The sequence below is a fragment of the Spermophilus citellus genome (genome assembly GCF_964194105.1).
Source record: "Spermophilus citellus genome assembly, chromosome: 13".
Classification (NCBI taxonomy): domain Eukaryota; kingdom Metazoa; phylum Chordata; class Mammalia; order Rodentia; family Sciuridae; genus Spermophilus; species Spermophilus citellus.
In genome coordinates this window covers 4,919,955-4,935,737 of record NC_138193.1, presented here as the reverse complement: position 1 = coordinate 4,935,737, position 15,783 = coordinate 4,919,955, and the positions used below count along the sequence as shown (strand labels likewise).

At 40.1% G+C, this 15,783-nt stretch overlaps 1 protein-coding gene across 1 annotated transcript; it reads right to left on the bottom strand.

Annotated features, from left to right (window-relative positions):
- Nucleotides 1–498: 498 nt before the first annotated feature.
- IL1RL1 (interleukin 1 receptor like 1) lies at nt 499–15,557 on the bottom strand (the record flags this gene model as incomplete). The annotated part of the gene is made up of 11 exons (XM_081263872.1): nt 15,495–15,557; nt 14,534–14,743; nt 13,826–14,036; nt 12,615–12,789; nt 12,352–12,514; nt 10,109–10,180; nt 8,571–8,712; nt 8,113–8,258; nt 4,196–4,342; nt 2,242–2,409; nt 499–884 (listed from the first exon to the last, which is right to left on the bottom strand). Exons 2-11 carry the CDS (start codon nt 14,691–14,693, stop codon nt 499–501), a joined length of 1,770 nt encoding a protein of 589 aa, XP_081119998.1. The 5' UTR covers nt 14,694–14,743; nt 15,495–15,557.
- Between the last annotated feature and the right edge of the window lie 226 nt (nt 15,558–15,783).

Genomic DNA, 15,783 nt, shown 5'->3' with positions numbered 1-15,783 from the left:
ACCTACATCCCTAGCCCTTTTATGTCTAATTTTGATACAGAGGCTTGCTAAGTTCCCCAGCCTGGCCTCAAACTTGCAACCCTCCTACCTCAGCCTCCCGAGTCCCTGAGATTATAGGTGCTTGCCACTGCATCCAGCTCTCAGAGTGTTCTTTGAGATGACACCAAAATTTAACTCTAAAACTTCCAGTTTGAAGTTCAAATATAAATTACCCATGAGGAATGAGAATCAAAATCAGAGAATCAAAAGCATTGTGGAGGGGAAAAAAAAAAAATCCTGCGCTGTAACAGAACAAAACAAAATGGGGAAGGGGTGGTAAACTTTTTTTCTGGGCAATTGTATCCACCTAGAATTAGGAAAACAGAGAAGTAAAGTTACAAGTGGAGCCCCGAGGGCTGACTACCCTGGACATTCCTTCTATTCCCATTTCAGAACTGGTGCAGAGACAAATCCCAGCACCAACCCCAGAAGTCAGGAGAGCTGCAAATTCAGACGTGTTCATGCATCAACAGAAGTGCTAGTCCCTGTTGTGCAAGTCTTGCTGGGGAGTTTGCTTGGGATGGGCATTTGGTACCTCACGTGCTTCCAGAACCTGGAATTCGGAGACTGTTTATTGGCCACGTGATCTTCCCTCCATTTGATGGTGCCCTGCACTTTCACAAGGTGCTTGAGGGAATCTTGAAGGTCGTCCACCTGCAGTCCACCTGTCTCTCCCGGAGGCTCCATTTCTATTAGAATCACCTTGGAGTCATTCCGGATGAGGGCACTGTGCAGGGCAATCTCCTGCTCATAGGAAAACTCTTTGCTGTTTGTGATGTGAGGAGCCAGGATAAACATGTGTCGCCTACTTTTTCGCAGGTTGGTTTCCACTGTCGTGGCGGCATCTGGTCAGGTGAGAAATAGATTGGGAATCTCCTATCATTGCCTTTTTTATAGTCTAATAATGGAGGTTGTTCTGAACATTAAAAAATATTCTTATTGTTGTAATCTGGCATGAGATTCTGATCACTGATCAAATAACTTATTCAGAAAGTGGGAATGAACTTGGATAGAGAACCAACCCATTTTTTTTTTCTTTTTTCTCCTATCACCATAAAAACATCCACCCAATGCCCTCTTTTTCACCAGGTAAAAATCAATTCTAACTAAAACGTTCTTCCAGTGAATCGGGAGTGTGGACGTATCTCACCTACTGTTTCATGGGAGATTTAGAATTATCAGAATTTTCTTCTTTGAATGTAAGAGACTTAGAACATGTGTGCATATGTTAAAAGGGATTCATATATTAACTTAAACATATTTTAACATATTAACTCACATAGGGGAGAGTGCAATTTCAGGAAGCCCTGCCCCCAGCCCAAGCTGACCCATGTCTCTAGGAAAATCCTGGTTCCACTTCAAACCCCAGTAATCTCTGTTGTCGGGACTGATTTGATCGAGACTAGAAAAATCTTAAGGAATATTATATCTTTTTCCAAGTCAGTGTCTAAGAAGCATCAACACCATGGTGATTTAACTATCTCTGGGTGGAATAAGAAAAACATGTAAAGTACCTAGTTCTCACCACAGAAGGTAAAAGTACAGTCAGGAAACACAACCATGAACAAAGTGACTCAAGATCTTTTGAGAGTAGGGGCCGAAGACTGCAAATTCATGCAGTCTGAAGTCAAAAAATAAATATTGTGAAATATTGTTAAATGAAGATCATGAATTCAGATTCTCCATCCTGGATGGAGCGGGATACAGAAGGGCCGTAAAGAGGGTGAAAATGGAAGGTAACTAGCATGAGAATACCCACAAAGCCAGGTGTGAACTTTTTCTAAGGAAAGAAGAGAGTCCAGTGGTGAGCTGGTGGGTTTATTCTATCTGAGTGGAAGAAAGATCATAGGTTATGCCTTGAGGGAGGGGAAGGAGGAAATCATTTCAATAAGTGTGTCGTTGCCCAGTGAATGCAACACAGGCATGAGCACCAGAGAGTATCTAAACTTGGCTGGGGAGAGGTGGAACTAGCAATGAACTTGATGCACTAAGAAAGAAGAGATGAAGAGCCCATGCCCAGAGGTGGTGCACAGTGTAAGCTCACAGACAAGTGGTGTCCCGGCCAAGCCCTTGAGCAGACTTGTGACATGAAAAGAGCTCTTGAAACCATCACCCATTACTTTCCACCAGTGTGGGAGAGCTGGGGAATAAAAGGGGAGCTTCCTGGAAAGAATCATATGATATATACAGAGACAGCTTTACCTTCTCCAGGTAGAAGATCTCTTCCATAAATGCATAATTTATATCCACATTGATTTTCAAGAACATCAGGCAGAATCTGATGAACAAAGTACTCCACAGAACCAGCCTCTTCTGAATTGCATCTGTAGTTCCGTGGATATACAACATAAGCATCATAGAGTTTTCCATCTGAAAATGAAAACAAGAAGTACAACTCCATTACTTGGTTCTAAAAATTCTCATTTTCACTTCTCCAAGTACTACTTTCCTCACCAAGTTCTGTGGCTGTTGGTGAATGATCCCCATCCTCCAAAATATTCTAGAACCAAGAGATGATGGCAATCCACTGCCACAAAATGTGGTATGGAAATAATAGTCTTAGTCCCAAACTTCTCTTGCTATTCATTGTCTCAGACTGAATAATGGAGAACAGAAGAGATATTGCCCAGTGTAGATCAAGTGGTGTGGTCATGACTGATCACTAACCTATTATGAACTATTTATAGTCATTGATACACCTTCTCCTGGTGTCTGGTAGACCTCAGTGTCATCTATTTCCCCCCAATACAGTGGTTCTCACTTATCCACAGGAAATGTGTTCCAAAATCTCAATGGATTCCTGAAACTTCAGAAAGTACTGAACCCTACATATTCTAAGTGTTCCCCTACACATGCATACCTATGAAAGTTTTAAGTTATAAATCAGGCACAGTAAGACATGAATAATAATAACTAATAATAAAATAGAATAATCACAGCAAAATATTGTAATAAAATTACCAGAACAGCTGCTTTTGTACTTTGGGGGCAATTATGGAGTTAAATAGAGGTTACTTGAACACAAGCACTAATATACTACAATAGTCAATCTGATAATCAAGACACTGACTAACAGGTAGGTAGCCTGTTAGTCTAGTGGATACACCAAACAAAGAGATGATTCATGATTCAAGTCCTGGGCAGGATGGTGTCAATTTTCACCATACTACTCAGAATGGTACAGAATTTATAGCTTGTGTTTTGTTTAGTTATAGTATTTTCATATATATATATATATAGTTTTTAACCACAGTTGACCTTGGGTAACTAAAACCACAGAAAATGAAACTAAGGATAAGGGGAAACTACTATACTTTCCTGGAAGAAGTGAAAATGCTAAAGGCTAGTAATGACTAGAGAATAGAATTTCTTAAGGCGTCTCAATTTCCCACAAAGAATTAGCTATAGTAGAGTAGAGTATATAGAAAAATACAACATCTGTTTGCTTACAAATGAAAGAATAAAGTTCGTATTTAGTAGGCAGAACTATCTTGTTTACGTATACATTATGTGCATTGTGTCATGTATGTGTTCATAGGTGTGTATACTACTGTATGCTCACATGCATATGTGTGCTCAGGTGCATGTATATACTTTTAAAACAACTTTTCAGGGAAAATGATCTTGCATTCTGCTGCATCTGTCTAACTTATGTACATATGCAAAACAGAAACAACTTTTTTTTACTGCACTTTATTTCATAAAGTTTTAATAACACACATTTCCCAAATATTCAAAACTTTCTGGGCTTGGGACAGATTCTGCTATTAGGGAGTTAGTAGAAAAAGCAAATCTAGCAAGGAGAATATTTAAGCTGTTGTCATGAATCTCAGTACCACAGAGAACATCAGAGCAGGATGGAAAATGGTCTCTGAGTAGACTCAAAAAAATTCACTAAGCCAAGTGTGGTGGTACACACCTGTAATCCCAGTGACTCAAGAGGCTGAGGTAGGAGGGAGGATCACAGTTCAAGGTCAGTCAAAGCAATTTAGTGAGATCCTGTCTCAAAAACTAAAAATAAAAAGGGCTGGGGATGTGGCTCAAGGGTAAAGCACTTTCGGATTTAATCCCCAGTATCTCCCCCGCCCCATTTACTGATAATCTGTTCTTATGAAACCTTTTTCTTTTGAAGAAAAACTTGAAACTTGCCACTTACCATTCCTAGTTTTGTAAGGTCTAGCTACGTCTCTCCAGAGCAGAATGACCTCAATCCAGAATAATTTCAGAATTATCACCAAGATATTGATTATCATTAAGGAGATACTACATCCTGCAACTACATAGTAGATGTGTTGATGATCAACTACAAGAGGAGAAAAGCAATCCTTAGTATTATGAAAACAAGATAAACAGACAAATATATGCATAGTGGCCTCCACTGGAATTATAAGAGATTCACACCAAAAATACTTCCCTGGAATTTTCATGGCTGCTTTAAACTTCAGTTCGTCAACATTAATGAACCTATACTCTGCGCAAACCACCAGGTAGTCATCACCCAGGATTCTCAAGAGCAAAAGAGACACATGTAAACTTAACTAAGCTGGGAGATAAAAGCATGATTATAACCGGCAGAGACATTTGAAAAAGAGCTTGCTCCATCCTGGGCAAAGAAGACTTCCTGCAGAAGATTCCTGAAGGACCTGTAGGATTCAGAGACATGCAGAAACAGGAAATGACCTCCTGTCCAGCAGAATGCTGTGAGACAAAGTGCAGATAGGGGAGTCTGTTTTCTTAGGAACTGGAACAACCCAATTTGGGAAGTTAGTGAAAGATGATTACAAAGATGGGTTGGGGCTAGATTTGACCAGACTTGAAACCCCAGGCAACACACTTGCCTTGTTCTGATCTGAAAGTCACGGGAGCCATCAACAATGTAAGTGCTTGTCACACAAGATTAATCAGATGGCAGAAGGCTGGGTTCTGGGCAGACAGAGTGCAGGTGCTCTGAGTAGTAAAGAGCACAGGCTTTGGGGTGCAAGATGAGGATTCAAACTCGTATAATAATGGGAGGGGAATGGACAAGCCTGGTGTTTGTCAGGCACACTAAGGAGAATGAATCAATAGGTCTGGAGGACACGAGCTCTGATAGTTCGATGGCGTAGGGAGAAAAGGTGCAGACAGAGCCCTGGAAGTCTCTGAAGCCTATCTGATCAAGTTGAGTTACTGGGTTCTAGGTCCTTCACCTACCCCTTCCTCCTCTGATGGCAAATATTATTTAGCCATCACTGAACTTTATCTGAGTATCCCTTGTTTCAAGAAATGCAAATGCAACATAGTTTCCATCTTCCAGGACTTGTATCAGATGTGTACAAGCTGAACATAATAACTGGGATTTTTGTTTTTTGATACCTGGGATTAAATTCAGGGATAACTAAGCCACTGAGCCACATCTCCAGCCCTATTTTGTATTTTGCTTAGAGACAGAGTCTCACTGAGTTGTTTAGTGCCTCACTTTTGCTGAGGTTGATGACTTTCACAGTATTCTTGGTGGTTTATTTTTATTTCCTTAGAATTGTCAGCCATCTTGTCTTAGAAACAGCCTTGCTTAAAAATGAAAGAGAGATCAAATGAGATTTGGTTTGTTTCAATCTTAAGACTCAGTTCATGGACTCTCATGATTGATGCTGAAAGACACTGACCTTTATTCACAGATTTCTCCCCTCTGTATGTTCATGAGCTCTCTGAGTACCCAGCACTACGACATCAAGAATAATGGAGGTGAAGTCATCCAAAGCTGGGAAAAAGAACTAAAAATTGGCAGAGAGTTTACTGTCTACATTGTCATCAGGGTGAATGATAAAAACTCTCTCAGGAACTCATTTCAAAAAGATTTTCTACACTGAGCACGGTGATATACACCTGTAATTCCAGTTACTTGAGAGGCTGAGGGAGGAGGATCACAAGTTCAAGGTCGGCCTGGGCAAGATCCAGTCTCAAAATAAAAAGGGCTAGGGATACAGCTCAGTGGTAAAGCCCCACTGGGTTCAGTCCCCAGGAGTTAAGGGGAGGGGGCTGGTTTCTAGAAGTCCTATCTGGATGCAGTCTAAGAATGTACACTTCTTGTGGGGGTTGTTGTGAGGTCCTGTGCAGGACACTTTCAATTGGAGGAAAGAGACTGATTCACTATGTAGAAGAGAACTGGTGTTCAGTATCTACCTAAGTACAATAACTTAAAACGGTACAGGGGCCGGGGATGTGGCTCAAGCAGTAGCGCACTCACCTGGCAGGCGCAGGGCACTGGATTCGATTGTCAGCACCACATAAAAATAAAAAATAAAGATGTTGTGTTCACCGAAAACTAAAAAATAAATATTAAAAAATTCTCTCTCTCTTTCTCTCTTAAAAAGAAAAAAAAAAGGTACAGGACAATCTTGCATGTGATGAATAAACACTAAACACTCCCAGCAAGTGTTTATAAATAGAAAAATGTCACTGTGTTTGAATCCTGGCTCCATGAGTGTAGTAATCTATAGTACTTGGCAAGTTATTTGGCTCTTTACGCTTTTGTTTCCTCATCTATAACATTAGATGACAGAAACATTCTCTCCCTTGTGGGGTATTGAGAGAATAAATGAGAAATTTAATTGTAAAATAACCAGACAGGACTTGGGACAAAAAACAATGCATATGTGTATGCTATTAATATTATGAGCATCAAATATTTATTTAGTAGTATATAATAATATGGAGACATAGGATTTTGTTTGTTATTTAAGTTCAAAAGATGCTGTAGTTTCAGAAGTAAAGGTATAGCAGTAGAGACAATTTTTGTTTAATTTACACAGTCATTGAAACAGAGTGTAACTGTTGATTTGAACAAAACCAATAAAATACAAATAAACTAGAAACTACAAAATCACACACACAAAGAAAAAAGGTCACATGAACAAAGTTCCAATACACAGGTAATCAGAGAATATTCATGAATTGTGACATGAGCAAAGCACAGGGACAAGGACACAAAGGTGGTGCTAGGTGGGTAGTGGTGTATGGCTTCCCCTTTCCTGTAGGATCCACATGCCCACTACCACCCCGGGACATTTTGACCTGGTCCACAGCCATCCTGGGGTGACACAGTCACCACTGGCAGAAGCCTACTGTCCTACTGAGCAGGACTGCATTTAAGCTCCTCTTCATGAGTCATGGCTCTTTGTTTTATAAAAACAAATCAGAAGTTAAAATCAAAGCCAAAACAAGAAAACTGAAACAGAGATCTACCATGACCATATCAAACTGGTTAGCTTCTTCCCGCCCCAAGTTCTTTTTCATTGTTCTGGGTGTTCGTGTGTTCATCCAGATGAATCCAGGCCATACCCTGCACGTGGGTATGAACCCAGGATCTTTGACAAATAATATGTAATTTCTACATAGTTCTACTGCTACTAAGAGAGTGATGTTATATCAACAGACCCATATTTTTCCCTTTTCCCTGGGGTCAAATACTTCACCTAATAAACGAAATGACTGTCCCGGGTACTGCAAAAGAACAAGTGCACAGGAACCTAGTGCTTATCGGGATATTCGCCTCGATGACACTGCAGGCAGAGACTGATGGAAGGAGTGGACCATGGGGTCATCTGCCCCTGCCGAGAGCATTTTGTCACTGAGAAGAGTTAGTGCTATCTGGGTGTGGTGACAATCAGAAGCACAATGACTCACAGGCAGCTTTATTATTGATTTGACTCCTCGGTACACAGCAGCATCCCTTTGTGGTCTGCACCTAAGTAGGAATGGCCTCGGAAGCAGTCACAGGTAGAAGAGGAGCTCACCAAGAAGCAGGAGGAGGAGAAGCAGGAGAGGAGGAGGAGGACGAAGGGGAAGAGGTAAGGAGGAGGAAAAGGGGAGGAGGGGGACGAGAACAGAGAGCAGTAAAGAAGGTTCCTAGCAAATGGAAATATTCTGAAGAGACCAGAGCGGTACAGGAGAAGCGTGTTCTATGAGACAGCCCATTTCCATTGTCATGATGGAGTCCCTGGAACCAGACTGCAGGACGCTGTCCTCTGAGAAAATGATTTCAGCTTACAGTTGACAGAGCAGACGCAGGTGACCAAAGCCTCAGACACTCCTTACTTGGCTTTTTCCTTCTCAGTCTTATGGTATTCCTTATAATTCCATGCAGGTTCAGGGCCAGACAGTTGTACTCCAAGGACAAATCCTCTTTCTTCACATCAGTTATTCTTAAAACTGTGCTCAGACAAATGAGCTCATTGCTAAAACTGAGAAGGCAATTTGTTACTTTTTTGGGGGGACGGGGGCAGAGTTTACCGGAGATTGAACTCAGGGGCACTCAACCACTGAGCCACATCCCCAGCCCTATTTTGTATTTTATTTAGAGTTGGGGGTCTCACTGAGTTGCTTAGCACCTCGCTGTTGCTGAGGCTGGCTTTGAACTCACGATCCTCCTGCCTCAGCCTCCGGAGCCCTTGGGATTACAGAATGCCCAGCAACTTGTTACTTTTAATGTTTTCTCTGCAGGTGCCAATAATGAGGGAGAAGAAGGAGATGTTTCAACTTGGATATTAAAATACCTTTCATTTTGGCCTTCCTCCTCTTGAATTCGTGCTTCACCAAAGTCTCTCACTTTGGTTTTGTTAATCTGCCACAGGACAGCAGCCAAGAACTGAGAGCCTTTTCCAAAGCAAGCAGAGCAAGTTATGTTTGCTGTTTTTCCTAGATGAGAAGTAAAGGAATTCACCAGTAAAATTAAATTATGCATGTAGTATCTAATTTCACTTAATGTGAAAAATGTTGGCAGAACATCTGATGTGGTCTCCAGAGCGCCTTCTCTCTTCACCCTCTTTGCCTCTTCCCTTCTCTCCGGAGTCTTCATGTCACTCTCAATTAAACTGGAAGCTCAGCTCCTCAGAGGAAACTAAAGGGGCAGATGACCTAGCTTCACAGCCTCACATGATAATGTAGGATTTCTCCTTACTAGAAACTAGAGTTTCTTTTTAATTGTTTCTTCTACACTTTCCCCCTACCACCTGAATTTTCTTCATCTATCCATAATCTACCTTTGGAGACAAAACCACGTTTTACACAACTCAATGATCATCCGGAACTTAATCATCCATGAAGAGCACTCTTGAGTGCGCCACCCCAAATCCCTAACCGTGAGACTGCTCCCTGCAGAACTGAAAGACGCTGTTTGATCCTGGGTGTATGTTCAACCATCCTTGCCTGAGCCCTTGGCTCCCAAAGGAAGCTGTGTTAAAAAGAAGTCAACTAAGGAGACATGAGGACCGTGGAGCCTCTGGGAGGTGGTAATGGTATAAGTTAAAAATCAGAGCACAAAGTATGGCCACGTTCAAATAGAAAGACTGACAATGAGGACAGAGGGACAAACCTCTGGCTATGGCTATCAAACATGGCACAAGAAAAAGATGTCCTGGACTGGGGTAGACGGAGGAGGCTTGGATCCTGCTCTTCCTCAGGAAGGAGGGTGGTGTGAGAGAATCACACAGAAGAAATGTCTGAGCTTAGTCTTGAGAGAGGGGACAGAGGCACAACGTGGTGGCAGTAGGGAAGAATGTGGGAAGTGCTGGTCATCAGAGAGCAACCCAGAGGGGTGGTGAGTGTGCAGGGCTAATGGCTACAGACAGGCCACGAGGCAGGGGAGGCCATGTCATGAGGATACCTGTTCCACATGCTGAGACCTTCAAATGGTGCCCACTTCTAATGAGAACTGGAAAGGCAGTGGTGGAAGAACCAGGTCTGTCTTCTCATTCTTTGTCTATAATTTATTATCCATGAACCTGGGCATGCCCTTCAGCATCTCTGTTTTCTCAAAAGTCAAGTGGAAACAATGTACAGAAGTAACAATAAAACAGACCTATACAGGAGAGCACCATAAATTCCAAAGCACAAAACAGATGTAAATGTCCCATATTGCTGCAATAGTGATCCCTGTTTTCAGCAGGTGCCTGGGGCTGGTGTTTCCACACTGTCATCTTATACTCCTTAAGGTACACTTTCTAATCAGCTGACTCTATCTAGAGGAATTCAGATCGGGGGTCATAAGGAAGAATTTTTTTCAGTCAACACAGCATTCATATAATTTTCTTACCAATTTCCACTTCCTGTGTTTCATTGTATGGAGGGGCTATAATTACCGGAAACATAGAAAAGCCTTGTGTATCTTAAAATTAAAAACAAAAAGAGAATATGAGAATTAAGAACATTGAATGGTCACCAATATAAAGCTTGTATTTTCATATTTCTAACTTATTTTAAAAAATGTTCTCGGGCTGGGGATGTGGCTCAAGCGGTAGTGCGCTCGCCTGGCATGCGTGCGGCCCGGGTTCGATCCTCAGCACCACATACCAACAAAGATGTTGTGTCCGCCGAGAACTAAAAAATAAATATTAAAAAAAAAAAACTCTCTCTCTCTCTCTCTCTCTCTCTCTCTCTCTCTCTCTCTCTCTCTCTCTCTTTCTCTAAAAAAAAATGTTCTCAAACTTTTCTTACTATAATCTTTGGCAACACACACTTATATACAAATGAAACAACAACAACAAAATATAAGTAAATACTTTCTCTTACTATATTACAATGGTTTTTTTTAAGAGAAAGTGAGAGAGAGAAAGAGAGAGAGAATTTTTTTTTAATATTTATTTTTTAGTTCTCGGCGGACACAATATCTTTGTTTGTATGTGGTGCTGAGGATCGAACCCGGGCCACATGCATGCCAGGAGAGCGAGATACCGCTTGAGCCACATCCCCAGCCCCAACAATGCTTTTTTGTATTTTACTTCTCTTCAATATAACTGAAACAAATGTTGATCCAGTCTATTAAATTTATTGTGTGACCTAAAAAACATTCAAGAACCACAAATCTACAGGGTAAGCATAAAATTACAGAGAAGATGTCAAAAGACTCATAAAAAAAGATGCATGCATGGGCTGGGGATGTGGCTTAAGCGGTAGTGCGCTCGCCTGGCATGCGTGCGGCCCAGGTGCGGTCCTCAGCACCACATACCAACAAAGATGTTGTGTCTGCCGAAAACTCAAAAAATAAATGTTAAAATTCTCTCTCTCTCTCTCTCTCTCTCTCTCTCTCTCTCTCTTAAAAAAAAAAAAGATGCATGCAGTCCACAGGTCTCCTACCTATTGTTCTCCACCATGGTGGCCCACCCTTAGTGGGAGAAGTCTCTTCCTTTTAGGGAGTACTCACTCTGGTGGCTACTGAGGCTGAGGGACAGAGAGGCAGGTGAGTATTTTGGAGCACCCCTTCATGCTGATTTATTTCAGGGTCCTGTGATTAAGGACTACTATAGGGATTGAAGTTAAAACCATAAAAGGAAAAAAAATAGAAAAATGGTCTGGCAATACTTATGTTGTAGCAGTGGAGATCTGGAAATGTCCACACAGAAATTTTTCTCCAATATTGTTTTGCTCTAAGGAAACTGCCACATGTAAATGTGCTACTTCACTGCACTATAGACCAAGCTGTGCTAAGGAGACCTCAGCTCTTTGTAGATCTGACAAGTTGTGACTATGAAATCTCTTCCTTAAATGGGTTTTTATAAAATTTAATATATAGATTTGGAAACAAAAGTATTGTCTAGAAATAAGTAAGTTACTTCAGGTCTTTGTTGATGTCAAAAACATTGCAAACTAGGATTAAAAACCCACCCAAAAACATTTAGATACCCAACTGTACCCCTTAGAGTTAGCCCTTCATCTCTATAGATTCTACATCTATAAATTCAAACCATGGATTGAAAATTTAGGTGGAAATTTTGCTTCCCTGATAAATATGTACAGATTTTTTTCCTTGTCATTATTCCCTAAACAATGCAGTATAGCAACTATTCACATAGCATCTACATTGTATCAGGTATTGTAAGTAACCTAGGGTTGAATTCAAGGAGGAGACATGCAGGATCTATACAAATACTGATAATTTATTGCATAGATAAATGCATATATCACTGTTCTAGATGAGGGTTTGAGCATCCAAGGATTCTGGTATCTGAGGCGGCGGCCCCTGGAATCAATACCCTGCGGATCATTGCATTGCCATTCAATAAAAGTAACTACATTATCATTCACATTGCTTTACCTTTGGAAAATTAAGTCACAAGAGAAAGACTAGATGTGGCTTTGGATTATAGTATGATCTCTTCCTTGAATTTCTTAGATCTTGTTAGTGTTTGGGGATATCTCTTTGTCATAGTAGAAGATGTAGACAATAGGGTGAAAGAAGAACAAGTAAGGACAAAGTGCAGGAATCTCAACAAGAAAGGCACAACTCTTCCCATGTTATTTTTGTTAACACATCCTGTTTTGTCTAAGTTAGAAGCTTACGTGTAACTGTGAAGGATCTGGTCGCTGTCACACTGTAATTGACTCCATTTTCAGTGTGTATAAATTTACAGGTGTAATCACCTTCGTCATCACTCCTTACATTGTTGATGAGCAAAAATGATTTGTGTGTCCTATACCTTGATCCCTGGAGAGCTTCACAATTCTAAAACAAAAGTTCCATTCCCTTTTCAGTAATTTTGGACTTTTATCTATTTTCGTGTATTTCACCACTCCCCGCCACCCCCCAAAAAATTTCCTTTTACCTTAAACCACTCCAGAGGTGCTGTCCAATTGTAGAGTTCAATTGTAGGACAAGAAATTCTGGAATTTTTTTCTGATCCAGATACTGTTGAATACATTAAATAATCTGGAATTTTGCAATCTGGTTGTTTTTTATATATGGTGACATTTGCAAAGCCAGTCTTATTCAAGTTGGAACTAAAAAAATAAGCCAGACCAAAAAAAAAAAAAAAAGTTACTCAGAATTGTGAAATAACAAGTCAACTCTAGCCTTCGCTTGATATTATTTTTATATTATTTATTTCTTATAATTGATAGTGGTTCCTTTCTTAGGGAAAAAATAATCATTTAAATGTAGAGTTTTGACACAATAGAGTTTTTATTTCCCTTGAGAAAAGAGAAAACATCACACCTATTTCAGCTCCAAAATGACGACTTTATATACTACATCTGCTGTAAAAGCATGATCCCAATATGATCATGATCATGAGCACTAATTGAAAGTACGTGCCTGTCATGGTGGTAAGCATTTTTCATACCTTATCTCATTTTATTCTCACAGTGATGCTTCGAAGTAGATTATATTATCACATGTATTTTACAGAAGAGGAAACTAACTAACAGGAAGAGAAGCAGCTTGCTGGTGCCACACAGCTAGCTAGGGCTAGGCTGTGAACTTGAAACTGGTAGGGGATCAGAGGCATGTAACTATACTCAGGTTATCTTTTGAATGTAGCTTATCTAATATTTTGTAGGTCCAGAATATGGGCATGAATTCAAAATGTAACACTTTATATACAGACTAGTGATCTATAGCCCATGCAATCTCACACAACCCTCCTTGGCTGACCTCTAAGATTTAAGGTCTGGCCAGTTGCCCCTTTTCACCCACCCAAATCTCCATGATGCCAAAAGTCTAGGTTACTGGGTTTTGTGCCAGTGGGTTCTTCCTTCCAGCCAAGAGGGAGCAATTGCTCTTGGTTCTTTTGGTAACTGGGAAAGCTAGTTCTTTTTCTAATTGGGGTACCAATGAATCCCTATCCAAAGAGTTGGCGCATCCCCCCCGCCCCAAGTTGGTGGTGTTCCTAGAGTTACTCTTTTATCCAAATCACTTTATAAATTCAGCTGTTCCACAACAGAGTAGAGAAGGAAGACAGATGAGAACGGAACAGACTCTCAACTACTAACGAAAGAGAAGCGAGCTCAAAGACAATGTTGGCTTCCTGGATAATACCTTCTGATGATGCAAGTGTAAATTCCAGAATCGTCCACACTGGCTGGGAGAAACTTAAGATGTTCCCCTGAGGCAAACACACGATTTTTTTTCTGGGTGGGAATAATCTCATTTGTTTTTGAGTAATACCATTCTACAGGGGAAAGAGGTGCTCTTCTTTTTGGACATCTCACAATCAGAGCCTCATTTTCTAGGCCCCAGAATGGTTTATCTGCAAAAAAAAGAACACAGACATGATCAAATGAAATTATATAATTCTTATACTCTTAATATTTCCATCTAGGATTAAATGTAACAATGGGTCACGTATATTGACATTTTAAGAAACAATAAGTCAATGAGTAAAATCTTTAATGAAGTGTTCTACTGAGTACCACAGATCAGTGAAGTCATTTGGATCCAAATTCACCCTACTGTTCCCGTGGAAAAGCAACCATCTACCTAAACAGATATGTCAGTCAACAAATGCTTCTAAATTAAAAGTTAAAATTCTGATGCATTTGAATATTTACATCTAAAATCATTATGAAGAATTATGAAGAATTTCTTCTGATAGATTTGCAATGAAGAATGATTGTCAAGCATTTACAGTTTTGCAAATGCTTTCTAGTTTACAATTCAGCCGGAACAATTAGAAGTAAGCAATTTAAAACAAGGCACATGCTCTTGGAATTAATATGTTTGTATTAGTTGAAAAGCAATACTTACAACCATTAGCTTCTATGAAGTGGATGGGAACTGTTAGAATTGCCAAGATCCAAAGGCCCAGTCTCTGTTTATCAACCCAGGGCAAGTGTCGGTGACTGACTGTAGAGGTTGCACCAAATAAATGAATGGTACAGGCTAGGGAAGGTCTCCACCAGGCCATTGGTTGTTCTTCTTAAGATTTACAGTCAGGAAGAATATCCAAAGCCTCTACTGAAAAATATATTATACTGAAAAATAATTATTTAGTCATTATTTTACTAGCTCAAGGCTACCAAGGAGAAAAAAAACTGATCAACAGACATTATTAAGTACACATGTATAATAATAGCAGATTTCAGACATGCAATATTGCATTTATTCCTTTTGAACTTTGGTAACTGGGAAAGTTACCTCAATGATCATGCTATCTCACAATTATATTTTACTAGTCTCATGAGAATGTCCTCAAAGAATTTAAGTGAAGAGCAAAGAAAAGGAATGTTTATTGAAAAAAAAACATAAAATTCAAAAGACTCTAGAAAGTGGAATATTATATAAAATGGCAAACATTTTCACAGGCTAGAATTATTGTGCACACACATGTTAGTGCACACTCCAGCACATGTGGAGATAATCATCACAAAGCAACTAAGGGAGAAAGAGAGACAGAGAGAGAGAGAGAGAGAGAGAGAGAGAGAGAGAGAGAGAGAGAGCGCCAAAACCTCAAAAATTTGTCCCTGCCTTAGCTTGTCCCCAAGAGTCACCAAAGGCTCTCTAAGAATAGTTGAAGGGTTGTAAACAACCTTACTTTCAGTAAGAGAATCATTTATGATATTTTCTTTCATTGGGGAGAGGTGTAATCAATATAGAAATTTACATGCATGTTAATAAACACAACCACCCTTAAGAAAGCTCGTTCCTTTCAACATGAATTATTGATACTTTCCTGACTACCAACTTTAGATAAGTAATTCATGCTTACCTAGACTGAAGGACTGAAGGGAGCCAGCTCCAGGTCAAGGACTGAGCTAAGAATGGCTTCTTGCCCTTTAGCTCCTTCCTGGACACACTCTCTTTTATTTTAAACACTCAAAGACAGCTTGCAACTAGCCACTCCCTCACACCCTGAAATTTGATCTTTAGCCAAAATCATGACTCAGTTAAAAAAATGTCAGTGTATCACCGTCTAAGAATCTGTGAGCTTGATACATATTTAAAAAGAATGACAACTTTGAAAAATCCCCTTTAAAGGGAACACTCAAATCAGTTCC